The 25,821-nt window shown below is 55.4% G+C and overlaps 1 protein-coding gene across 6 annotated transcripts in view; it reads right to left on the minus strand.

Moving 5' to 3' along the window:
• ANKS1A (ankyrin repeat and sterile alpha motif domain containing 1A) overlaps positions 1-25,821 on the minus strand; it is a 188,685-nt gene that overhangs the window by 104,199 nt on the left and 58,665 nt on the right. For all 6 annotated transcript variants that reach the window (XM_066359608.1, XM_066359605.1, XM_066359607.1 and 3 more), the window contains exons 2-3: positions 5,685-5,765; positions 2,646-2,802 (exon numbers count right to left, since the gene is read on the minus strand). In XM_066359608.1, coding sequence (XP_066215705.1) covers positions 2,646-2,802; positions 5,685-5,765 — 238 coding nt within the window. The remainder of the gene's footprint in view (positions 1-2,645; positions 2,803-5,684; positions 5,766-25,821) is intronic.

Below are 25,821 nucleotides of genomic sequence, written 5' to 3' on the forward strand. Positions count from 1 at the left end.
CCCCGAGGGGGCCCCGCTCTAGGACAGCTCGGCTCTGCTCTCGTGCCTCACAAGGAAGTGAATGGGGACGACGGTCTCCTGTCTCCCGTCTCTGGGGCTTGGCAGACTCACCGCCGCCTCTAATCCGAGAGGCTGAAACCACAGTAATGGCTGTTAAAGAAATTAATGTATAATACTTGGGATGACTCCCTCGCCCCATCAGGTCCTTCAAGGGGCTGCAGCGGTCTTGCCCAGCCCCTGCCCCACCCGCCCACCCGCCTGGCAGGCGCTCAGAGCAGTGGGGGCGTCCCACCTATCAGGGGTTACCCGGGCGGGAGGCAGCTGTGAGCAGGACAAGCTGGCATGCTAAAGTGGCTCAAAACCCCATGCAGCCGTGCTCCCCGGCAGGTGCCAGCTAAGAGGATGAGACGTGGTTACTGAAAACTTCTTCCATGAGAAGGACTTGAAGGGGTGTCTCGTTTTTGTTTTTCCTAACACCGAGGAATATTCCTTAAAAGCAAACTTCCTTATAAATTCCCTCCAGATAAGAGAAATTACAATCGCTTATGTCAGGAGGAGTGAACTGCATTTAGCTTCTTCCAAAGAGACCACTTTCATTCCTGATGTTATAAAACAAACATCCTCGCGGATGATCTTAAATGTCTGTGGCTCGCCTGTCCGAAACACGACAGCCTAGCAGGGGGCAGGGAAGCCGAGGAGCAGCTGCACACACACAGTCTCCCCCCTGGGACACCGGGGCCCCGCCTCCGTCTCCCCCCTGGGACACCGGGGCCCCGCCTCCGTCTCCCCCCTGGGACACCGGGCCCCCGCCTCCGTCTCCCCCCTGGGACACCGGGGCCCCGCCTCCGTCTCCCCCCTGGGACACCGGGCCCCGCCTCCGTCTCCCTGCACCACAGAGCGGAGCTGCCCGCCACGGGCCCCAAGTCACGCTGCCCGCAGCCCGCTGGAACGTGCCCCGTCTGCCAGCGGACGCACCGGGAGACCCAGCTCCCATGTTTGGAGGGAAAACCCCGACCTAATGATACAGGTAACTGAGCAGCTCTTCTCAGTAGAGTCATTGGGAAAATGATCCTACGCTGGGCGAGAAGCAGCAGCATCTGTCGTTCAAGCAACTAAGAAAAGTACCTGCTTCCGTTCTGAGCGGAGAGGAGGGAGGGAAAGCCAGCCACGTCCTCCCAGCTCCAAGATACACGGGTGTCTTAGAAGAGGCTTGCCTAGAACACGCGTGATTCAAGGACTTTTCCAAAAAGTAATAACGGTACAGAGGAGGAGGACCTAAGTCCATGGCCACTGTGCGGTATTTTTACTCAAATGCTGCCCTTTTACCATATTTCCCCATGTATAAGATGCACCCTGTTTCAAAAAATTAGGTGTCTGAAAACTGGGTGCGTCTCATACAGTGGCTGTGGCATTTCAAATGCCATAGATGGAACTGAGGACGAGGCCATCTATGAAGACAGTGATTCGTCATCAGACACAGAGGAGGACAAACTAATGGATGGGAGTTTAGACAGTGATGAGGAGTTGTATGAATTTTATAATAAATAAAACTTGAGGCCCTGGCCGGTTGGCTCAGCGGTAGAGCATCGGCCTGGCGTGCAGGGGACCCAGGTTCGATTCCCGGCCAGGGCACATAGGAGAAGCGCCCATTTGCTTCTCCACCTCCCCCTCCTTCCTCTCTGTCTCTCTCTTCCCCTCCCGCAGCCAAGGCTCCATTGGAGCAAAAATGGCCCGGGCGCTGGGGATGGCTCCTTGTCCTCTGCCCCAGGCGCTACAGTGGCTCTGGTCGCAGCAGAGCGATGCCCCAGAGGGGCAGAGCATTGCCCCCTGGTGGGCAGAGCATCGCCCCTGGTGGGTGTGCCGGGTGGATCCCGGTCGGGCGCATGCGGGAGTCTGTCTGACTGTCTCTCCCCATTTCCAGCTTCAGAAAAAAAAAAACAAAAAAAAAACTTGAGTTCAATAACTTTATGTAATACATTCTTTTTCAAATTTCAGGCCCCAAAATTAAGGTGCGTCCTATACATGGGAGCATCTTATACCTGGGGAAATGCGGTATTTTCTAAGAATTACTCCTGCTTTGTCAAAGCATGGCCACTCCTAAACTAACATTAGGAGGCGTCACGGATGTGAAGTTCATTCTGTTGTGTCCCTCCTGACCTGCACCCCCATCCCGGGGGGCACTCACTCTCAGCACCCCGTGAGTTCCAATGTGTGCACACAACAGTGCGGTTCCCACGTGACCTGGGGGGGGGGGTCTATTCACTAGGAGGGTGGCAGTACCACATCCATGGCACGGGCACAGTGTGCCACTAACTGAGCCTGCCAGCTAGAAAGGGACTCTCAGCAATTTTTCAGAATTTGCCTTCTTCCAAATGCACACGGTTAGTATTTATATTTTCATCATCGTGTTATTCTACGTCTGCGTGATTCAAATGCGTACAGAATGCATGTTCACGGAAGAACAGCTCCCTGGTACACTAAGAGGAGGGTGCTAACAGGAGGGGAGCCACTCCCGGGCGCAGAAGGGCCGCTTCCCTGGGATCTGAGCTGCGGCGGGCACCAGGGCACCAGGCGGGCACTGTGAGGCTACCAAGGGGGCAGCAGAGCTGGGGGGAGGGAGGAGCAGCTTCCCCCTTCCTTCCGACCTGTTCGTTGACTCTGGTGTGCGAGGGCCCCTGGTGGATGAGCAGCCGCACGATCTGGGCGTCCCCCTTCCAGGCGGCCAAGTGCAGCGGGTAACAGCCTTTGGAATCGGCCACGTTGGTCAGCGCGTCGTTCCTCAGCAGGACCTCGACCACATCCCTGGAAGGCACGAGTCAGTCAGGAGTCTGCAGAACCCAGAGGCCTTTCCTGCAGACAGCTGTTCACACCCTCGGACAGCACAGCGCGCTCCCACGGTTCTCTCTCTCCACTCCCCTCCATCCACGTCCACTGGAGTTCGCCCCCAGCCTCTCCCCTTCACTGCACTTGTCCAGTCGCTGACAGGCACCTGGACCATCTCATGTCACACCGCAGTGACCGCTCACCTCCCTGTTTATCTGGGCTTTCTAGATAATCCACCCATTTCCCATTATTCTGAAAAACATCTGGTCCCTTTGTCTACGCATGGCCATGTTTCCTTGTGCGTGATGTTTACACGGGATTCAGGGACAGCATTTAATAAGAAGCCAGGCAAGGCAGACACGGTTATTCACGTCACCCGGAGCGTGTAGTGGTGTGGGGGCAGAGGGGACAGGCGGGGCCGACGAGGCCTGCGGCCAACACAGCCAGACACGCGCGCGTCCTCTCATACATCCGGGAGGAAGGGCTTGGCTTTCTTCTCGGTGACACCACTAATTAAGCGGATACAAATGCATCATCACCCTCACGCACATGAAGTCAAAGGAAACCCACTGTAGATAAAGACGGCACCCGGCTCACGTGCTGGCTGATTACAGTCCAGGTGCACTCTCATTCCCGCAACGCCACTGCCTAAGGGGGCAGGGGTCTCCCGTGTTTCTTGTTACCTCTGTCTAAAATGGCTTTAGAGAGGACCTAACGACCACATTCAATGCCGGTGAGAAACGCTGGACGTGGAGCTGACAGTCGTCGACCCTTCCTGCCGCAGCAGAGAGTCCGCCAGGCCGGCCACGTACCACACGGGCGACACAGAGCACCCTGAGGTGGCAGCCCTGCTCCTCGCCCAGAGACATCTACAGTGGTCCCGATAACCCCTCCTCAGAAGGACTAGTCTTGGGTGGTACTGACTCGACCCCTGTTCTGTGACAGTCGGGCTGCCGCTCCCCCACATCGGGCAGGGCACGTACGGCGCCCCGCGACTGTGCCCGCCCCTGGTGGAGCCCTCAGTCTCCCCGCCCTGACCGGCGGGGTCCCCTTTCAGCTGCCAATCACTGAAACCTATGCCTTCTTCTCCTACCCCCCCCCCAAAGCTCACCTCCAGAAAACTTCCCACACAAATCCCACCCAATTCCCAATAACCTCTCTGTACTTAGGAGAATTAGACGGGCCTTATTGTATGTATTTCTTTCCTTAAAAATGGTTCTTGTTGTCCATTAGACCAATTCTATGAGGGAAAAGACAGCAAATGAACAACTACTTTCACAGAAGGAAAGTTTCTCATGACCATTCAACTGGTTTTCGGTTCATCGAGGTCAGACTACCCGCCCCTCAGCGACCGGGCCGCCCCGAAGCTGATCACCACCATCAGATGACCGTGCGGCACTGGCCGTTTCAGAGAGGAGGACCCACAGGAAAAAACGTAAAACTTAACCTTGGGCTCAAGTTTTGTGACGGGTGGAGTGGGGAAGGATGTTTAAGTTATTATATATACATTAAAGGGAGATTCAGGGGAGATTCAGGAATTCTGCATGGGCTAAATTCATTTGTTTTTCTCAGTGTGATGGCTTCGTTACCCTTCACGGGAACTGGAATGACCGCAGACGGCCCAGGTCAGGGGGCCGAGGGCATCAGGAAGACTGGGATGACTGCAGGATGGACAGGGTGGGGGGCCAGGGGGATCACGGGGACCGGGACAACCCCGGGGGATCAGGGGGACTGAGATGACTGCGGGATGGCCCAGGTCAGGGGGCCAGGGAGATCACAGGGACCACGATGACCGTGGGATGGCTCGGGGGGGGGGGGGGCGGAGGGATGACGGGGACCTGGACGACTGTAGCATGGCCCGGGGGGGGGGGCGGAGGGATGATGGGGACCGGGACGTCTGTAGCACGGCCGGGGGGGGGGCGGAGGGATGACGGGGACCGGGATGACTGTAGCATGGCCCGGGGGGGGGGGGGGGCGGAGGGATGATGGGGACCGGGACGTCTGTAGCACGGCCAGGGGGGGGGGGGCGGAGGGATGACGGGGACCGGGACGTCTGTAGCATGGCCCGGGGGGGGGCCGGGGGGATGACAGGGACCGGGACGACTGTAGCATGGCCCGGGGGGGGGGCGGAGGGATGATGGGGACCGGGACGTCTGTAGCATGGCCCGGGGGGGGGGCCGGGGGGATGACAGGGACCGGGACGACTGTAGCATGGCCCGGGGGGGGGGCGGAGGGATGATGGGGACCTGGACAACTGTAGCATGGCCCGGGGGGGGGGGCGGAGGGATGATGGGGACCGGGACGTCTGTAGCACGGCCGGGGGGGGGCGGAGGGATGACGGGGACCGGGATGACTGTAGCATGGCCCGGGGGGGGGGGGCGGAGGGATGATGGGGACCGGGACGTCTGTAGCACGGCCAGGGGGGGGGGGCGGAGGGATGACGGGGACCGGGATGACTGTAGCATGGCCCGGGGGGGGGGGGGCGGAGGGATGATGGGGACCGGGACGTCTGTAGCACGGCCGGGGGGGGGCCGGGGGGATGACAGGGACCAGGACGACTGTAGCACAGCCCGTGTCAGGGGGCCGGGGGGATGATGGGGACTGGGACAACTGTAGCACGGCCCGGGGGGGGGGGGCCGGGGGGATGACGGGGACCGGGACGACTGTAGCACGGCCCGGGGGGGGGGGGCCGGGACAACAATAGCACGGCCCGGGGGGGGGGGCCGGGGGGATGATGGGGACCGGGACGACTGTAGCATGGCCGGGGGGGGGGGGCTGGGGGGATGACGGGGACCGGGACGACTGTAGCACGGCACGGGGGGGGGGGGCGGGCCAGTGCGGCACAGTGGCACAGCACTCACCTGTGGCCGTTGAGCGCAGCGTGGTGCAGTGGGGTGTACCCAGTGCTGTCGACACAGTTCACGTTGGGCCCTCTCCAGATGCTGCAGAGAACAAAAAAGACCGAGGTCACAAACCAGATTCAGACACAGCTGGCTGCATGGAAAAGAACCCTGCGTGGTGGGCAACAACGCTGGTCACCTCCACACGACTTCTGATGAAGGACAGCAGCGACTGGCCACGGACATGCACAGGCCCAGGGGACACACGGGTTACTGAACAGCAGTCACGTGTCGGGACAACAGGGTCATGTAAGAGCGTGCTCTTCTGCGCCCTTCTCATCCGTAACTTCTTAAATGGCCCAGTCTGGGGCCGCTGCCTCTCTGTACGCCCAGAATTGTAAGAACAGCTCATTGGAAGGTCACCAGAAACATCACTGAACCAAAACGCTCACCAGCCAGTCACAGGTGCTGAGCACCCACCTCCGTGCCGGTGACTGAAGGCTTGATGGAGACCTCCACACAGACCAGGGACAACCAGGACGATTCATCTACGCGGACCAAAGTCAGAGAGCCCACACGCACAAAAGCACAAGTATACACGTGTTAGGATGCGAGAGACAAGTCTGTTTTCCCTTTGTGAATATGCCTTATTGGTAAAAAAAAAAAAAAAAAAAAAGGAACAGAACCTACAATTTCAGTGTCTTACTTGAATAAAAATACTACACTGGGAAAGTTGAAATGTCATCTTATTTAATCCTCAAATTCTTAACTCTGATTTCTGTTTCACACTTGACTGCACTGGGCCGAGTTTCTAAAATACTACAAGTACGAGAGGGCAGCCTTGTTTTGACCTTGCTTTTTAACAGGAATGCCTCTAATGTTGGCAGCTGGTTTGAGATAGACTCTCTGTAACATGTAAGAGAAGCATCTTTTTTTTCTTATTTAAAGTGTTATTAAAAACAGTTGTTGAATTTAGATGCATTTCTGCATCTATGGGGATAAATCAGTTTTTCATATTTAACCAACTAGTATGTTGTTATCCATAGGTTTCTTAATATTGAGTGATTCTTGCATTCCTAGAACAAAACAAAAAAAAACCTTATTTGGCCATTCTACATCATAGCCACGTTAGTGAATTCTACTTGAGAGTGTTTTATTTATGCTTTCCACATCTGCATTAATAAGTGAGGCTGGTCTAAAGTTTCTGCTTTTTGTGCTATTGCTACTAGACGATGTTCGTGTTGGGGTTTAGTCACAATCAGCTAGCTAGGTTATCTACCCGTCTCTGTATTCAGGAACCAGTGACACTGAGCACTGAAATGATGGTCACCAGGAAAACCGTCTGGGCCCAGGGCCTTTATGCTCAGGTGTGGGAAGCAATGTTATCTATAACAGCTAAATATGGGAAATGGCCCCAAAAGTCTATCACTGGAACAGTGATTTGATAATTAAGGTATAGACACATAGTAGAATTTCACATGCCAGTTATATCGCTATGTACTAAGGCAGAATAGAGATGAAAACAGAATGTTAAGGAGGGGAAAAAAAGGAAACAAAATTGTGAATACTGTAGAGAAAGGACACATGAGGAAAATGTATCAGGATAGTGGACTGAATGCACAAGTTTACCCAACCTCCTGTCTATGAAGTGACAGAAAGAATTCTCACCCTACACCATAGATAGATAGATAGATAGATAGATAGATAGATAGATAGATAGATAGATAGATAGATGATAGATAGATAATGGTTGATAAATAGATTCAGCCCAAGAAAATAAGAAAAGGTGCCATCACATAACTGACAATACTGAGGAGTCCCAGAAGAATGCAAAATAAAATCATCACATCCCGTTCCCACCTATCAAAACGAAAAAGGGAGACTGTCCAGTGTTTATAACGATCAGGGCAACGAGCACTCATAAACACGGGCGTGAGTTTAAACTGGTGGCTCCTCTGGGAACACAATTTGGCAGGCACCCATCTAAACCAAATACAGGCATCGCTGTGAGCCAGCCCTCCCACTCCCGGGCAGCCGCCCGGGGGAAACCCTTGTGCATGCCACAGAGCCCCGCACTCGTCCGACTGCTTCACTGGAAGAACGAAAACTGAAAACCAATGTCCCGTGGGTAGGTGAGCCCTTCAATATCAGGCACCCCATCAGATGAGTTACGATAGAACCACCAACACCAGTAACAGCAGAGGAGAGAAAATGAGCTGTACCTCTGTGTCCTGACATCTCCCAAGACACACGTTGTCATGGGTAAGTGGAAAAAGGAAGTCACTGTACAACAGACAAAACAGAGCCCCGCTGTGTGAGCGTGCATGCCCCCCTCCCTCGCGGGAGGTGACGGGGAAAGCGCCCCCGTCCCCGTGTGGCTACCTCCGGGGAAATGGGCATTGGGGCAGCTGCAGAACGGTGAAGAGGGACATTCGTCCATGTTGTGCCCTGCTTTCTACCATGTTTAAAATATTTACAAGGAAAATGCACTCACAGATACCACACTGTGTAAGTTCAAAGCATACATTAATTCAAGATGTTTATGTTACCTCTCCCAAAATGCAAACATGTAGTATTTTTATAATAAGACTTTTTTAAAAAAAAAAAAGAAAGAGGAAAAAGAACCAATATATAGGGAAAAGAAGACAAAAAATAGGAATGCTAATAAAAATGTGTATGTAAGTCAAGGACCTATTTAATGAGCCTGTAGGTTTTAGGCCTAAAACCTTCAGAAAACTTTTCAGTGAAAAGAGAGGATATACGTGCTGATATCTAGCTTATCTGTTCCCTGACAATTCAGGATGCTGGTGACACCATCAGGAGTGTGAGGAACACCCTGGCACCCCCGCCCCCCATTAAGCCTGGGTTCCCACAGCACCTTCCAAACAAAGAGCTAAAGGCACACTGGGAACGACTTTGTCATACTCGTATCATGATCTCATGCTCTAAACCAAAAATGACCCACCGTGCCTAACAAGACAGGGTGCAAAGTGAAATCGATCTGGAAAAATCCAGGAGGAAACAGGTTTTCATATTTCTTTTCAAGTTGCCCACAAGACCAAAGATGATCCTTCTATTATAAAATAGGTTAATACTATAAAGTTCAAAACCAAATTATTTGCCTTCAAATCACAAGCCAAAGCCGTGGCAGATCTAAATCTCCCACTTGGCGTCAGGCGCTCTTGGCCTCTGGCCCGACAAGGACTTGGTGACCTCACCGGACGAGAGGAAGCAGGACACTGCCCGCAGCTCAGTGGCAAGGTGGCTGGGACAGACCAACAGAACTCGGGAAAGAGAGAGGGAACACCAGAATGAATTAGACCCGCTGGGAGCACAGGTCTGTCACCAGCTCACAGTACTCTGTTAGGGATCTGCTGTCTTCAACCAATCTCTGCCCAGCTCCCAAAGTCAAGCCTTAAAACTAAGATTTCAACGGCCCCTGCTTTACAACACCGTGGAGACTGCAGGCGGGAAAGGGGGTGCGGGAGGCGGCGGAGGGTAGAGGGGACACATGGTGACGGAGGGAGACTTGCCTCGGGGTGGTGAACACCGTGCAATATGCAGACGGGGTATTCATACAACTGTGCATCTGAAACCTGTATAATTTCATTAACCAAAGCCACCCCAATAAATTTGGTAAAAAAATAAAACAAACGACTCTAACTTTTAAACAGAAAAGGCAGGACTGAGCAAGCACTCTGCCATTTTCTAACCCCACCTCCACGTCTCTGATTTAGAGCTGGTTAGGTTTGGACATCCCAATAAACCAGCACTAAAACTACCTCAAAACAACCAGAAAACTCAAGGAAGGTAAGACTTTTCCTGCAAAAAGCCGCAATTCCAACCAGTAAGCCCACCCTTGTCTCTAACTAGCATTTCCTCTAAATACCCTAGAAATTTTGGGGAATGGAGAATTACTAACTAAAACCTGTATGAAAACGGAGAACTGGAGTCTCCGTGCTTGGAACTTCGGCTTCAGACAGGAGGGTAGTGACATCCCCTCCACTCAAGTCTCTTCCTTTCCAGCAGCCCAAGAAAAGAGCTCTTTACAATTTAGGTTTTCCTCCCGACTCCGCCGCCCTAGTGGGCTTTTCTACAACAGTAAGTTCCAAAGGGCTGCTCCCCAACACGCACAAGGCTTGTTGTGCCAAGAGAACGAGAAAAACAAACAGGCAAACCAGTGGTCCAGGGGTTGTTACACAAAGTCTAAGCACACAGACTGCAGCAGGGCAGCGGCTGGCCGTGGCCCGCGGGACGAGCCCTCGCCCGGTCTCACCCGGATCCAGAGCGGTCAGCACGGCAACCCTGCGTGGAGAAACCTCAGGACTGGGCTGAGAGCCGAGGCCTGCAGCTAGCGGACCTCGCCTCAGAGCGTCCTCCGCCGCTCGGCAGCTCTGTGACCTTGGACGAGTGACCAATCCTTCAAGCCAGGGGCTCTGCCCCCGTAAGTTCTGCTGTGGCAGGCTCCCAGGACGTCAATGGCTCGTGGGAAGCAGCACTAACCTGGCCTGAACCAGCGTAACAGCTTTGGGGTTGAAGCCCGAGATGCAGCACTGCACCCCGAGTGCAGGGAGGGACGTGATGGTGGAGCACGGTGGGCGGCGGCGCCGGGGCCTCGGAAGCACCTACGTTTGGAGACGAAATCTACAGCCCCTGGTGGGGGGCGGGGAAGAACGTGACTGCTGGGAAGCTGCCCCCAACACCTCTCTCCACCCATCTCAACACCGAGGACCCATGAACACACGGCGTGCCGCGCGCTGGGTCTGGGGGTGCTGCGAGTAGGAAGAGGCTGGTCCGCCCCAGCCCGCTCTGTGCTGGGGGGTCATGGCGCGCACGTGGGGTCACCAGATATGAGGGTGACGCCCTCTGTGCGTCAGGCACTGTCCTCGGGGCCGGGAGCCCATGGGGAAGGACAGAGCCTCTGCCCGTGCGGAGCCTGCATTCTAGGAGGAGGGAGCGTGAGCGAATCCACAAGTGAGGAGGCAAGACGAGGCCAGGTAGCGATGAGTGCCTAAAGCAATGGCAGCAGATAACGCCAAGAAAGGGGTGACACTGTCAACAAGGAAAGACCTCCTGAAGGAGGTGACCTCTAAGAAGAGAGCTGAATCAAGTGTGGGCATCTGAGGGAGACAGGCAGACACCGGACGCAAAAGCCCGAGAAGGAACTTGCTAGACGGGAGCTGGAGAGCGAGGGGCGGAGGGAGCCCCGTCTTCATGGACCCCGGACGGCGCTCAGAGGCTCCCGGTGCGTCAGGTCCGCACACAGCTGCTGAGCACGGGGCCGCTGAGCATCCGTATGGGCCAGGCTCCAGGCTCCAGGCTCCAGGGGGAGATACAGAGTCCACGCTGAAGGGGGGGGGAGCGCTTTCAAAACGAGGGGAAGGGAAGAGGCAACACTCTGAAGCCCACACCCTGATGAGCAGACATCGGATCTCTCAAAGGGAACCCAGGTTCCTTCGACCTGATTTTAAAGGTCCATCAACACCCACTCTAAACTCACAAACTGCTCTTCAGACCTAGCAAAATTCAGGCAAAAACTTGGGGTAGGATTGCTTACAGTCTCTGTGAAGTCACATAAGAACAGCAGACGAGACACCGAGACTCACTCGCCCTCTGCAGCACAGAAGGTGGGCCAGCGCGGAAGTCCCCTGTCCACCCCCTTCCTGACGGCCCTAGCTGATACTGACGCCACCCTCCCAGACTTTCCAGATCACCCACGGTCCCTTCACCACAGCGTTGACCATATCTGACCTGGAACCACGGAGAATTCCTGGGCCTGTGCTGCCCACCGGTGTCCACAGCCTCAGCCCACGAGGGGCATCCCTCATGTTTCCAGGGGCACCACGCTACGCAGGGAACTGGGCAGGGCCACTGTGTGCCACGTCTAACACTCACCAGCTGCAGCTCCCGTGTGGCACGGTTTGTGTGCTGCATAACACTCACCAGCTGCAGCTCCCGTGTGGCACGGTTTGTGTGCCACGTCTAACACTCACCAGCTGCAGCTCCCGTGTGGCACGGTTTGTGTGCTGCATAACCCTCACCAGCTGCAGCTCCCGTGTGGCACGGACTGTGTGCTGCATAACCCTCACCAGCTGCAGCTCCCGTGTGGCACGGTCTGTGTGCTGCATAACCCTCACCAGCTGCAGCTCCCGTGTGGCACGGTCTGTGTGCTGCATAACACTCACCAGCTGCAGCTCCCGTGTGGCACGGTCTGTGTGCTGCATAACCCTCACCAGCTGCAGCTCCCGTGTGGCACGGTTTGTGTGCCACGTCTAACACTCACCAGCTGCAGCTCCCGTGTGGCACGGTCTGTGTGCTGCATAACCCTCACCAGCTGCAGCTCCCGTGTGGCACGGTCTGTGTGCTGCATAACACTCACCAGCTGCAGCTCCCGTGTGGCACGGTCTGTGTGCTGCATAACCCTCACCAGCTGCAGCTCCCGTGTGGCACGGTCTGTGTGCTGCACAACACTCACCAGCTGCAGCTCCCGTGTGGCACGGTCTGTGTGCCACGTCTAACACTCACCAGCTGCAGCTCCCGTGTGGCACGGTCTGTGTGCTGCATAACCCTCACCAGCTGCAGCTCCCGTGTGGCACGGTCTGTGTGCCACGTCTAACACTCACCAGCTGCAGCTCCCGTGTGGCACGGTCTGTGTGCTGCACAACACTCACCAGCTGCAGCTCCCGTGTGGCACGGACTGTGTGCTGCATAACCCTCACCAGCTGCAGCTCCCGTGTGGCACGGTCTGTGTGCTGCATAACCCTCACCAGCTGCAGCTCCCGTGTGGCACGGTCTGTGTGCTGCATAACCCTCACCAGCTGCAGCTCCCGTGTGGCACGGTCTGTGTGCTGCATAACCCTCACCAGCTGCAGCTCCCGTGTGGCACGGTTTGTGTGCCCCGTCTAACACTCACCAGCTGCAGCTCCCGTGTGGCACGGTCTGTGTGCTGCATAACCCTCACCAGCTGCAGCTCCCGTGTGGCACGGTTTGTGTGCCCCGTCTAACACTCACCAGCTGCAGCTCCCGTGTGGCACGGTCTGTGTGCTGCATAACACTCACCAGCTGCAGCTCCCGTGTGGCACGGTCTGTGTGCTGCACAACATCTGCCACACTGCGGTCACTCAAAATGTCAACAGTCTCTCGATGGGGACACACAAGAACACCGCCTTGGTCCTGAAGACGCAGAGACAGAGCAACCACAAGTGGGAGCCAAAGGGCACAGCCCGCTCTCAGCACTGCTGCTCTGTGCCGTCCGATCTCGGGACCAGCCCTCGGCAGCAGGAAGCTTGCTTCCCGGGCTGCTCCGTCCCTGACTGCCCCCCCCCCCACGAGGACAAGGAGCAGCGTCCCAGGGCGCGGGCAGAGTGTCCAACCCGGCTCCAGGCCATCCACGGTTCTGCTCTCCCCTCCGCGTGCCAGGGGGCGACGGTGTCCGCCCTGGAGGGGAGTGAGGAAGTCACACAGCACACAAATGACAACACGGAACACTGTGGGACTCTGTGAAGGAAGTATTCAAAGGGTACTCCATGAGGAAATGGGAGTAAGGGAGGCTTTGCAGAAGAGATACTCGGGCTGAGCCTGAAAGCTTAGCAGGATTCAGCCAGGCTGGAGAAACACCCCTCAAATTCAAGGTCTCCCAAGTTGTCCCGGCAAACTGGGGCAGCAGCAAGTAACTGTGAGTGGCTGGGAGATGCGAGTGTAAGAACGGTGGTGGCGGGACGGAGGGGCAGGGAGGCGGGGTGCCGGGACGGAGGGGGCAGGGAGGCTGGGTGCCGGGACGGAGGGGCAGGGAGGCGGTGGTGCCGGGACGGAGGGCGCAGGGAGGCGGGGTGCCGGGACGGAGGGGCAGGGAGGCGGGGTGCCGGGACGGAGGGGCAGGGAGGCGGTGGTGCCGGGACGGAGGGGCAGGGAGGCGGTGGTGCCGGGACGGAGGCGCAGGGAGGCGGTGGTGCCGGGACGGAGGGGCAGGGAGGCGGTGGTGCCGGGACGGAGGGCGCAGGGAGGCGGTGGTGCCGGGACGGAGGGCGCAGGGAGGCGGGGTGCCGGGACGGAGGGGCAGGGAGGCGGGGTGCCGGGACGGAGGGGCAGGGAGGCGGGGTGCCGGGACGGAGGGGGCAGGGAGGCGGGGTGGAGGGGCAGGGAGGCGGGGTGCCGGGACGGAGGGGCAGGGAGGCTGGGTGGCGGGGCTGGCAGGGGGGCAGGTGGCCGACCAGCTCTGCCAGCGAATGCAGTTTTCAGCAGGGACCGGTCATGTGTGTGTGTCAGAAAAGCCCATCTGGCCTGACCTGTGGTGGCGCAGTGGTAGAGCGTGGACCTGGAACACTGAGGTCGCTGGTTTGAAACCCAGTCAAGGCCCATAAGAGAAGCAGCTACAAGTTGATGCTCCCCGCTCCACCCCTACCGCCTTGCGCTCTCTCTCTCTCTCTCTCTTTCTCCTCTATCTAACCCAGTGGTTCTCAACCTTTCTAATGCCGTGACCCCGCAATACAGTTCCTCATGTTGTAGAGACCCCAAACCAAAAAATAATTTTGGTGGCTACTTCATAACTGTAATTTTGCTACAGTTATGATTCGGAATATAAATACCTGATATGCATTATGTATTTTTCCAATGGCTTTAGGCGACCCCACTGGGGTCGCGACCCACAGGTTGAGAACCGCTGATCTAACCTCTATCTAAAATCCCAGCTGTTCACAGCTGGGAGGTGATGGTCCCCTTGCTACTCATCATACTGTTGTGAGGCCTGACATACTCAGAACCTGAGAGAAATCATTATGCTAAACAGCTGTACGGATGACAGACAGCCAGGAAGAAGGGTGTGACCAGACCCTGGCAGCCCAGATAGATGTCAGCACCTCGGGCAAGAAGTGAGGACCCTTGGCCCTGGCCGGTTGGCTTAGCGGTGGAGCGTCGGCCTGGCGTGCGGGGGACCCGGGTTCGATTCCCGGCCAGGGCATATAGGAGAGGCACCCATTTGCTTCTCCACCCCCCCTCCTTCCTCTCTGTCTCTCTCTTCCCCTCCCGCAGCCGAGGCTCCATTGGAGCAGAGATGGCCCAGGCGCTGGGGATGGCTCCTTGGCCTCTGCCCCAGACGCTGGAGTGGCTCTGGTCGCGGCAGAGCGACACCTCGGAGGGGCAGAGCATCGCCCCCTGGTGGGCAGAGCATCGCCCCTGGTGGGCGTGCCGGGTGGATCCCGGTGGGGCGCATGGGCGCATGCGGAAGTCTGTCTGACTGTCTCTCCCCGTTTCCAGCTTCAGAAAAAATACCAAAAAAAAAAAAAAAAAAAAAAGAAGTGAGGACCCGGATGCAGGCAGAGGTAAGAAGGACAGAAGGAAAGGGGTAGATTCAACAGCACGAACAGGATCTACTGACTGGATGTGGGGGAGGGGGGAGGAGGAAGGGGTACCGGGGAGGGTGTGGGCCGGACAACTGGGTGGCAGAGGACAGAGTTCAGGACGAAACCAGGGTGACCGGTGTGTGGCCGGGCGGTGTGAGGTCAAGGAGGGCAGCAGAGGGGGCGGAGGGGGTCCTGTTTTGCATTAGTTGAGGCTGAAATGAATTTGGACCCCCATTTAGAGATGCCCCATCAGCAGGTGGGGACGAGGGTTTGGAACACCCTGGTTTTATACGGGTTGTTTAAAAGCAACATCATTCAAATGTGGACGTGCATGCATGTAACTCTATGTGACCCTTACAACCACGTTATGGCGCAGGAAGGTTCGCATTGTTATGTATTTCCATCTTAGAAGAAAACTGATGTTCAAATGACTTGCTGATTATTGTACAACTAATGAATGTGGAACGGAAGCAAGATCCCACCTGTGACTGCTGGTGTGCGTTCCTTCCAGCTTCTCCAGGCTTCGGACCCTGACTGCTGAGAACAGCCTGGCACTCCAGCAGCCTCGCCTCCCCCTGGAGTCGCTCCGGGGAGGTGGGAGGCTCTCAGAGCACAGGTCAGGAAAGGGCCGTCCCCATTCCGGACTCTGCAGACGGAGCAATGACAGTGACCTTGTGGGGGGAAGAGAGGCGCTGGAGCAATGACAGTGACCTTGTGGGGGAAGAGAGGCGCTGGAGCAATGACAGTGACCTTGTGGGGGAAGAGAGGCGCTGGAGCAATGACAGTGACCTTGTGGGGGAAGAGAGGCGCTGGAGCAATGACAATGACCTTGTGGGGGAAGAGAGGCGCTGGAGCAATGACAATGACCTTGTGGGGGAAGAGAGGTGCTGGAGCAATGACAATGACCTTGTGGGGGGAAGAGAGGTGCTGGAGCAATGACAGTGACCTTGTGGGGGGAAGAGAGGCGCTGGAGCAATGACAGTGACCTTGTGGGGGGAAGAGAGGCGCTGGAGCAATGACAGTGACCTTGTGGGGGGAAGAGAGGCGCTGGAGCAATGACAGTGACCTTGTGGGGGGAAGAGAGGCGCTGGGCAGCTCTCCACCGAGACCAGAAGATCTAACCGGGGTTTGTCCTCAGCCCTTCTCTGCCCGAGGTTGCCCCGTTTCCGCCCTTGGGTTATCCTGTGAAGGATGTGTGTCCGGGAGCCTCCAAAGGGCTGGTGATTTCTCAACACGATGAGACACTGTCCACAGTGAGTCTAATTTCAAAGACTTCATCTTGCTGAGATGAACTGGACACACACTTACTAAACAGCTTTCTACATACTTCACTGTTGAGGGTGAAAGGAGAGCTAACAGGAGCTTAAGAGACCCCAGCCGCCGTAAAGAAGCTGGCGATCTCTGGAAGACAAGAGTTACACACCCCTGTAGCAGTCGCCATAAAACCCCGAAGGAATTCATTCTAGCTAACTGGGAAAAGGTAAACATGTATTTTCATTTCTGCCCCTCCTAAACCACATTAAAATGAGAGTAGAGACAAACACACAAACAAGGCACAGGAGAGAGATAACAGGGAACGTAAGACGTGAACATTTTCTGGAAGATGGAGACAGCTGACCTGCACTAGCAGAGCGGAGCGAGTGCCTCCCGGGGGCCAGAGAACAGGCTGCAATCCACACACACCCTGGGAAGGCTCAGCAGTGAGAGGGACCCGGCGACCAGGGACACCAGGGAGGAGGAGGAGCTGAACACAAGGACTGGATACAAATTCTGTACAAGAAGGTGTTAGGCTACCAGGTCTCTGGTCAGACCGAGGGCAGCCTGTAGACTGTTACTCCTTACCCAGCTAGAAGGTGGTTTACTCTGTGAAGAAAGCAAACCAGATGGGTTCTAGACTTGGGGATGTTAGTACCAGGAGAATGCAAGGACAGCCGCTGTACGTGCTCAAGACAAAGGCCTTGAAAAGGAAGTCAACATCCTGCTTATCCACTGGGTTCCCAGAGGCCGGCAGCCCCACCCCCGCCCACACTGTAGGAGTCTTTCCTGGAGAAGCCACATGCCTCCCGGGAAAGTTCAGTAGATGGTGACTGGGATTCCCCAGCCGAGCAGGTGGGTTCCTACCCAGTCACCGTATGGTCTGTAAAACCCATCCCCGCAGGCTCCTCCCCTCTGCCCAGACCCTCCAATCGGCTCTTCAGTCTCTCACTCTTAAATGAAAATGACAACCTACGCTGCCATACATTTGAAGAAAAGGGGCTCAAGGGAACAGAAACCGGGAATCAAATAAATCTTCAACAATAAAATAAAGCCCATTATCTGCCCCGGCTGGAGCATCCTCCCAAAGCCCAGAGGTTGGTGGTTTGATGCCTGGCCAGGGCAAACACGGAACAGCTCAGTGTTCCTCTCTCCCTCTCTCTCTCTCTCTCTCTCTCTCTCTCTCTCTTTCTCTCCCTCTCTCACAAAAATCAACAACAATAATAATAAACCTATCATCACACAAGACCGAGGTTAGAAAAAAAAGCTGGGACAATCAGTGCAAAGTCCCCGAATGACAGCAGAAAAGATATGCATAAAGAGCTAGAAAATCAAGTCGAGTAAATCTCTCAAGAAGCGACACAAAGAAAAAAGATGAGAAATACGAGAGAAAAGATTTAAAAACCAGAGGACCAAGAGTTCCAGAAAAAAAGACAGAGAGCAGAAAACTGTCAAAGAACTAACTTCAGAAACTGTCCAAGGGATACGAACTTCCAGGTGAAAGAGTCCGTCCTAGAGGCTCAGCACAATTTTTAAAAGGCCTGCCCCGAGGCGCACTGTGACATTTCAGAACACAGGAGAGGAAGAGAGCACCGTTCAGAGAGAGGCACCTGCAGACTCCTACCGCTCTAGGTTAACACGTCCCCTAGGAAGAAGACGCGGCTTCCTCCGCTGTTGGGCGGGCGTGTGTCTGTCCGCCTGAGGAAGGGCACACAACGGACCAAGTGGCACCAGAGTTTTCAACAGCATCTCCGGAAGCCGTAAGACGAAGGAGCAGTGCTTTGAGAATTCTGAGGGGACATGGTCTCCCACCTGGAGCTCCACAGCAGACCAGTTACCAGTCAAGTACGAAGAGAGAGTCAAGACACTCTTAGACGGGCAGGGTCTCCCATTTTACCTCCCACACCCTTTCTATCAGGAAGCACCTGGGGGATCCACTCCAGCAAATAAACGAGCAGACGGAGGAGGGGGAGGAGGAGGAAGAGGAAGAGGAAGAGGGGGAGGGGGAGGAGGAAGAGGAAGAGGGGGAGGAGGAAGAGGGGGAGGGGGAGGGGGAGGAGGGGAGGAGAAGGAGGAGGAGGAAGAGGAAGAGGGGGAGGAGGAAGAGGAAGAGGGGGAGGAGGAAGAGGAAGAGGGGGAGGGGGAGGAGGGGGAGGAGGAGGAAGAGGAGGAGGAGAAGGAGGAGGAGGAAGAGGAAGAGGGGGAGGAGAAGAGGAAGAAGGGGAGAAGGAGGAGGGGGAGGAGGAGGAGGAGGAGGAGAAGGAGGAGGTGGAAGAGGAAGAGGAAGAGGGGGAGGAGGAGGAAGAGGAGGAAGAAGATGAAGAAAAGGAGGAGGAGGAGGAGGAGGAGGAGGAAGAAGGAAGACACGTGTCCAAGAAACGGGCACCAAGGGCACAGGGACCGGCCATGCAGCAAGCCTCGAGAACAGGGGGCGACCACGGTGGGAGGAAGTGGGGGGCAGGGCAGGGGTCTGCATGAGAAAATGCAACTCTCCAGGTCGACTCCTGTGTCCACCTGGGGCCTGGAAAAGGCTCTTCGGGGATTTAAAAACTGGGTTGTATTCTGCGAACTGAGAGTGAGTCGGACGCAGGCAACTCTGAAAACCAGCGAACAGGCTGCATGGGGAGAAGACAGGACTGTGGTGTGCTAACTGGCTCGGCAGGTGAATCAGACCAACAGCCACAGCGACGTAGACAGGAACACGAAGCATTTTTAATGATACGTTTGAAGGATGAAGGGAGAGGCAGTAAGCAGACCGAGAGAGGGCAGAGAGGTGAAACCCTCCCCTTGCATCTAACACTGATAGAGAATGTCTAAAATTTAAAGTTCAATAAACAGAATAAGCACAATGTTCAGAAATATGGAGGAAGCGCCCGCAGAGAGCGAAGAGCCGGGGACGGCTGCTCCTGCGGACGACACTCGGGTGCACACGTGGCAAGAGCGGTGAGGCACGCTCTGCCGGCACAGGCGGGGCTGGACGAGCCCCCCACTAGGAAATGTGTGAGCCTGGAAACGCAGCTGATGGCGGGCTTGTCCTTCTGTGCTGCAGGCCTGTGATCACGGGCGGGAACGCCGACGGGCTTGTTTCCTAGCGGGAGAGAAGCGCAGCGGAGAGGCAGTGCCCCGTTTTAACTTCACAGGAGACACAGCTCACACCGCACGCACTCGGAGGGCCTCCTGTTCCTCCGCGATGCGAGCACGGAGTTCCCCCTCTCTCCTGCCAAGGACAACTGTCTGCAGAACAGACACGCCGGCCACGAATGGTGCTCAGTGCTACTGCGTTCTGGTCAGGCCTTCTGTCTGCGTGGGCACACACAGTAACACACACACATGCTGGCATGTTCACCGAGAGCAGGGACTGTCTGAAGCCTCGCACGCCGGCTCTAGGGACTGCTCCACACCAGGGCCTCCGACAGGAAGGGGGCATCTGAGCAGCGGGAGGAGGGAGCAGGGGGACACCCACTTCACTGACCCGGGCGTGACCACGGGGGCAGTACACTGCCGTGACGTGAACCCACGTCGGGGGTGCTGCGGCGCTGCCGCCGAGTACAAATCACATCCGTCTAAGCCACACCTCTCCCCCGAGCACACTGTGACTTTGGGGGCCCATGGCTTTGTTTCGGTTTACCTTAACGTGGCTTCTTAACACTTAAGCATTCGCCGTTTCTGTTCCACCACTGCTGAGAAGGCCCAGCAGAACCGCTGGACTGCATCAGAGCGTCTCAGGGGTCAGCACTCTGACGCTGAGGAGTGAACCGTGCACCGCATTCACTCCCTGAGCAAAAACAAGGAGCGGTCGGCCTGGCGTGCAGAAGTCCCAGGTTCGATTCCCGGCCAGGGCACACAGGAGAAGCACCCATCTGCTTCTCCACCCCTCCCCCTCTCCTTCCTCTCTGTCTCTCTCTTCCCCTCCCGCAGCCGAGGCTCCATTGGAACAAAGATGGCCCGGGTGCTGGGGATGGCTCCTTGGCCTCTGCCCCAGGCACTGAAGTGGCTCTGGTCGCAACAGAGAGACGCCCCGGAAGGGGCAGAGCGTCGCCCCCTGGTGGGCATGCCGGGTGGTGGGCGTGCCGGGTGGTGGGCGTGCCGGGTGGATCCCGGTCGGGCGCATGTGGGAGTCTGTCTGACTCTCTCCCCGTTTCCAGCTTCAGAAAAATAAAAAAAAAAAATTAAAAAAATTAAAAAATAAAAAAAAGACAAGGAGCGCACGTTCCGGGACAGCAGGCCCGTGCAGGTCCTGGTGCGGTAAGCACGCGGTACGGGGCACACAGTAAATGCGCATGTATCTGGGGTGAGGGCGGAAGGGGAAAGGCCACAGCGCTGTCCTAGGCACCTGACAATAAACAAGAGCACGTCCTCGCCCTCAAGAACCTCAGAGGAGACACAAACATATGATGCAACTGATGCTACGTGCTGTGTGTTACAGAAGAACTGCGCACGGTCTGGGGGGGGGAGGCACAGAGACGAGCGTGGACGGAAGGCGTCCCGCTAGCAAGACAACGAGGAGGAAGGGGTGGGCAAGCGGGAAGAGCGTGTGACCGTACTGCTTCCTCACACACGGGACAGACCACCACGGTCCCCCCGACTCTTCCCCAGAACCCCACTCCTCCTGCCTCCTCAACTCCTACTCAGCACTGAGCGAAGCTCCCCCCGCCCCCACCCACGGAGTGTCCCTTTCCTCCACAGGCCGGGCGGGCTCTTCACGAGCTCCTTGTGGAGCTCCTCGTTCTTAGCCATCATGACCACCAGTTCTGTCTGTCATTGTTTGTCTCACCAGACCACACGCAAGTGGGAGGCGGAGCAGAGCGCGCTCACCGCTGCACTCTGACCGCCGAGGACGCTCCGCCCCAGCACACGCCAAGAGCCCCACGGGCCAGAGAGACCTACACCCAGAGAGGTACAGCAAGTTTTGTGGGGGTTTTTAGATATTAAAAACTGTAAGGACTCAAATATCTTCTGTCGAGTTCTTTCTTGAGCAACACACACTGAACAAAGTTTGTTAGATATACGTGCAGACTCGTGCTACTCAAAGATAACATGTTACCTAGAAAGAAAAAACAATGTTTCCTCTGGGGTTTTGGTGAACGTGTCTGAAGAAGAGCTTTTAAGAATGATTTGTCTGCCTGTCTAAAGAGGAGTTTGAAAGAATGATTTCAGTGCGCCCTGGTTTGCTGAAGTCCAGAGGCTTATCTGGGCTGAGGCAGGAAGGTATGCCTTCGTCAGTCATGTTTTTGGATTTCCACCTTAAAGAAGCCATAAATCCTGGCTTATTATATCTGTTGTTCCAGCGTAATTATTAACAGCGACCTGGCCTGGACAGTAAGTCATGCGGTCACTTTACTCCATCCAGACTTTGAGACAACTCCTTTCTTGGAATTCTGATTTTGTCTAAAATGCCTGGAAATAACAGTTAACATTGAGGCAGCACAGGGATCTGGGGCCAGGCCTCCGGAATGCCAGATGGCCGGAGGGAACACCAGATAAGCTGACCACAAGAAGGCAACCACCCCGGCACTCCCTGGGAAAAATGTACAAGTATTTACGATCTCCCTCTCACCGTTTACCTCCCTGCAGATGTTAAAATCCACTATTCCATAGGCATACGCGCAGTCGATCAAGCTTTGACCACTAGACAACGTTCCTGGGGTGGGCGGCAGCAAGCAACCCGCCATATTGGCCTTCACAGGGCAGGTGCAAAGACAGTTGCTAAGCAACCGGCAGGACGAGGCAGTGTGCTGTGACCCTGAGGTGGAAAACTCCACTCCCTGAACCCTATCAGCCTCCTCCTCACACAAGTCAGCCTTGTCCCCAGCTTGTAAAAGCAATCCAGCAAAGTCTCAGAGAGTTCGTCTGCAGGACCTTCCTCTGTGCTGCTTCCCTCGTGCTCCGGCTTGATACAAAACGTCCTGAAATTTCCCTGGCCGTTCCTCTTGATGTCTATCTCGGGCAACCCAAGGACCCTAACCCCTGGTAACAGAACCCTACCAGTGAGTCCTAGGAAACCGACAGGCACGGGAGTGTGTAACTTACCCCGGGGCACCAAGCCGGAATGGGTGCGTCTGGGTGTAACTGCAAAACCTTAACCACTGGGCTACACAATTTCTTAAAAACAGCTCTCCCCGCACCGCCCCTCTCCTTCCTGAGTAAGATGGATTCCCCGCAGCTCATATTCTTCCACCTCCGCCCCACTCCTCGTTCATTCTGTCTTGCTTTTTTTCCTGCTCTCCAGGGTGGTAAAGAGAAAGGCTCTCTGTTCTATGTAGGTAAGACCCAGGTCCTACAGGGAAATCAACAGAGGTAGTTCCCTGAAAAACCCCCATTAACATTTCCAGAAATCCAATTAGCCAACAAACTTTGTTACTTAAGGTAACTACTGAAAGCACCAACATTATAATGAAAGATACAAGTTGACTGAATGCACTTAATCTCCAGTTAAGATGATTATTTTGTTGCTTTTCAGGACATTAAAACAAACAAATATTTCAACACAGAAATTAATACATGCAGCAAAAGGAATGAACATCTCAAAATATAATTTATTATTGAGTCTAGGTACAAAAATGCCACCTATGTTTTCCTAAATGTCTCAAGAACCACAGACAAACATCGTACTCTGAATGTGGCTGACAGGTAAACTGTCCCTTAGTTTTTCTCATATATGTAACTGAGACGCATGAGTGAACCCTGGACTTGACACATATTAGCTACAAGATGGCCAGTAAATGGTCTAACTTCTGTGTAGAGTGGACATGTCCCTTGCCCCATTCCGACACACGGAGAAAGTTGTCTTATGCAACAAACAGCGCGGTGTGTAAACTGAAACCCACCATGGAAGGACTTGGCTCCGATCTCTAACGTGAGTCGGGTATTCTGAAGAATGAGGCCAGTGTGCACGTGCTGACATGCAGAAACACGTAAGACATATGAAGTGGGAGAAGCATGACCTCGTTTCTGTGAGAACGGTGTATTTGTCTAAGCCTATACTAACATATAGAAGGCTGTGTGCCAAACTGTTAGGATTGGTTAGTTCTAAGGGTGAAGGCCCGTATTGCTTTTGTAATCACACTCACTCCCACACGCACGCACGCGCACACACACACAGACTCCTTGACAAACTAACTTCAGTCAGGCTCCTCTGAGCACTCTTTACTACTAAGCTTCGACTTTGGGGATCCCATGCTGTCTTTGGCCTGCTCAGCACAGTTTTAGCAAAAACCCCATTAAGTAAGTTTGACGACAGTCCCCCACCCTGAGTATGTGGGTGAGTTCTCGTGGCCCACCTTTGATGTCTAAGTCCTTGGTCTGCCTTTAGCAAAAACCCTGTGCGGTCAGGTCAGCAAGAATCCCTCTCCCCTCTAAGTCTCTTCTTAGTAACTTTCCACGCCCTGGCCTCTCGCCTCGCTCCTTGACTGTAAATCCCCACTAGTCCTTATTGAAATCCGAGGTGAGCCCCATCTCTCTCCTCTGTTGCAATACTCCAATTGCAGCATTCTTAGGTCAAGGTTTTGCCTGACCAAGCAGAGGTGCAGTGGGTAGACTGTCGAACTGGGATGCAGAGGACCCAGGTTCGAAACCCCGAGGTCGCCAGCTTGAGCGCGGGCTCATCTGACTTGAGCGTGGGATCATAGACATGACATAGACACAGTTATGGTGACTGGCTTAAAGCCCAAGGTTGCTGGCTTGAGCAAGCGGTCACAGCCTCCCTAGTCAAGGCACATATGAGAAAGCAATCAATGAACAACTAAGGTGCTGCAACGAAGAATTGATGCTTCTCATCTCTCTCCCTTCCTACCTGTCTGTCCCTATTTGTCCCCCCCTCCCCCCCCTGCTTAAAAAGAAAAGTTTTAACAAGTGTCAGAACAATTTTTCTTTAACAAAACACACACCCACTTTTTCTTTTTAAGTGAAGCCAGATCTATTCCAGAGAGATAGGCTTCTGGTTATGAGATTCTTAAGAGTTCTTTTAAGGAGTTCTGAAGAAAATTTATTTCTGGGTTTGACCTGCTTTTTCAAAAATCTCCTGTGGTCTTTGATTTTTCCAGCCTCTGAAGGATTAAGATCAGTCATTCCCATTGGCTTTGGAAGGGAGCTGTTCAATCACAGAGCCTGAGAACGAGCTTGCCACAGCCTACAGGGCCGTCCCCAGAGGAAGGGACCAGACGGGTCAGGGACTGCAAAGGTGAGTGCGGGTTCCAGAAGGCAGTGCAGGGGTCGTACCTGATGGCTGTGTGCCCGCTAGTTAAGCGATGGGGAGCTCGGGGCACGAGTCAACAGGAGTCCGAAGCCCAGATGCCTAAATCCTAGATCAGTTCACAGACCTGTCCCGTCCTCTCCGTTTCCAAAGTTGCTGCCTAACCTCCTGAAATAACCTCCAAAATGACTTGACTCTCTTCCTCCATTAGACAAAACAAAAACAAGAAAAACTCTCAGCAATACTGTCACTATTAACCTTTCTAAAAACGTGTGTCCAACCAGGTCTCCGTCCTGAAGAGCTTCCGACGGCTCTCGGGCCCCCGGGAGGAACCGGCCAGCCTGCCCCGCAGTACGGAGCCGCCCGCGGTCACCGCCGCCCCCCACGCTCCGTACACACGGAGGTGCCAGGTCCCCGCCACCCGTCACCTGTCTGGGCACTTGCTGCTGCTCTCCCCGCTTCACCCGTCCCAACCTCGGTGAAACCTCACACGTCCCTCAAGGCCGCGGTGACACGTCACCCCCTCTCCACGCTGAATGGATTCCCTTGAACTGCAGCTCTTTATACACCTCCGCTTAAACCGTCTGTGCTACTGTGTCCTCTTTCTTGGTTTACAGAAAACCTGTTTCCTTCATCAGATACCGACCTCCTCAAAGGCGGGGGCCTTGTCTTATTCACCTGTCGCTGCCCAGTGCCCGAAGCCACCTTGTTCCAGAGACACGGTGACGGCAAGGACGGCGGCCCGACTGGAGCCCAGCCTCCCGTCTCCCAGTGAAACGCTCTTTTCATCGCCCCGCACGCCGGGACGAAGCCTCTCTCCTTCCTCGGGTGACGCGTCCTCGGCTCTCTCCTCGGGTCACTGTCCCTGCCCTTCGCCCCTCACGCCTCTTCGTGGAGTGACGTACCGCGGGCCTGGAACGCTCAGTCCGGCAGACGGGTCAGCACCTGACCTGTTGAGGCTCAGAACCGTTCTCCTCACGGGCCCGTCAGGAAGCCTTGCTGCGGGAGCGGTCGGAACTGTGAGGAAAGGGGGCGAGGTGCCGTCTGAGGTTTGCGAGGGAAGCCGGAGCCCTGGGAGGGAGCCCGAGTGACCCCCTGGGCTCACCTCCGGCCTGCTGGCGGCCAGGCCACCGCCTCTTTGTTTTTTTTAAGCAAGAGAGGGAGTGTGAGAAAGAGAGAGAGAGAGATGAGAAGCATCAAATCTTTGTTACAGCACCTCGGTTGTTCACTGATTGATTTCTCGTATGTGCCTTGACTGGGGGGCTACAGCAGACTGAGTGACCCCTTGCTCAAGCCAGTGACCTTGGACTTCAAGCCAGTGACCTTTGGGCTCAAGCCAGAAACCATAGGGTCATGTCTATAATCCCTTGCTCAG

This window comes from Saccopteryx leptura, chromosome 1 (assembly GCF_036850995.1).
Source record: "Saccopteryx leptura isolate mSacLep1 chromosome 1, mSacLep1_pri_phased_curated, whole genome shotgun sequence".
Lineage (NCBI taxonomy): Eukaryota > Metazoa > Chordata > Mammalia > Chiroptera > Emballonuridae > Saccopteryx > Saccopteryx leptura.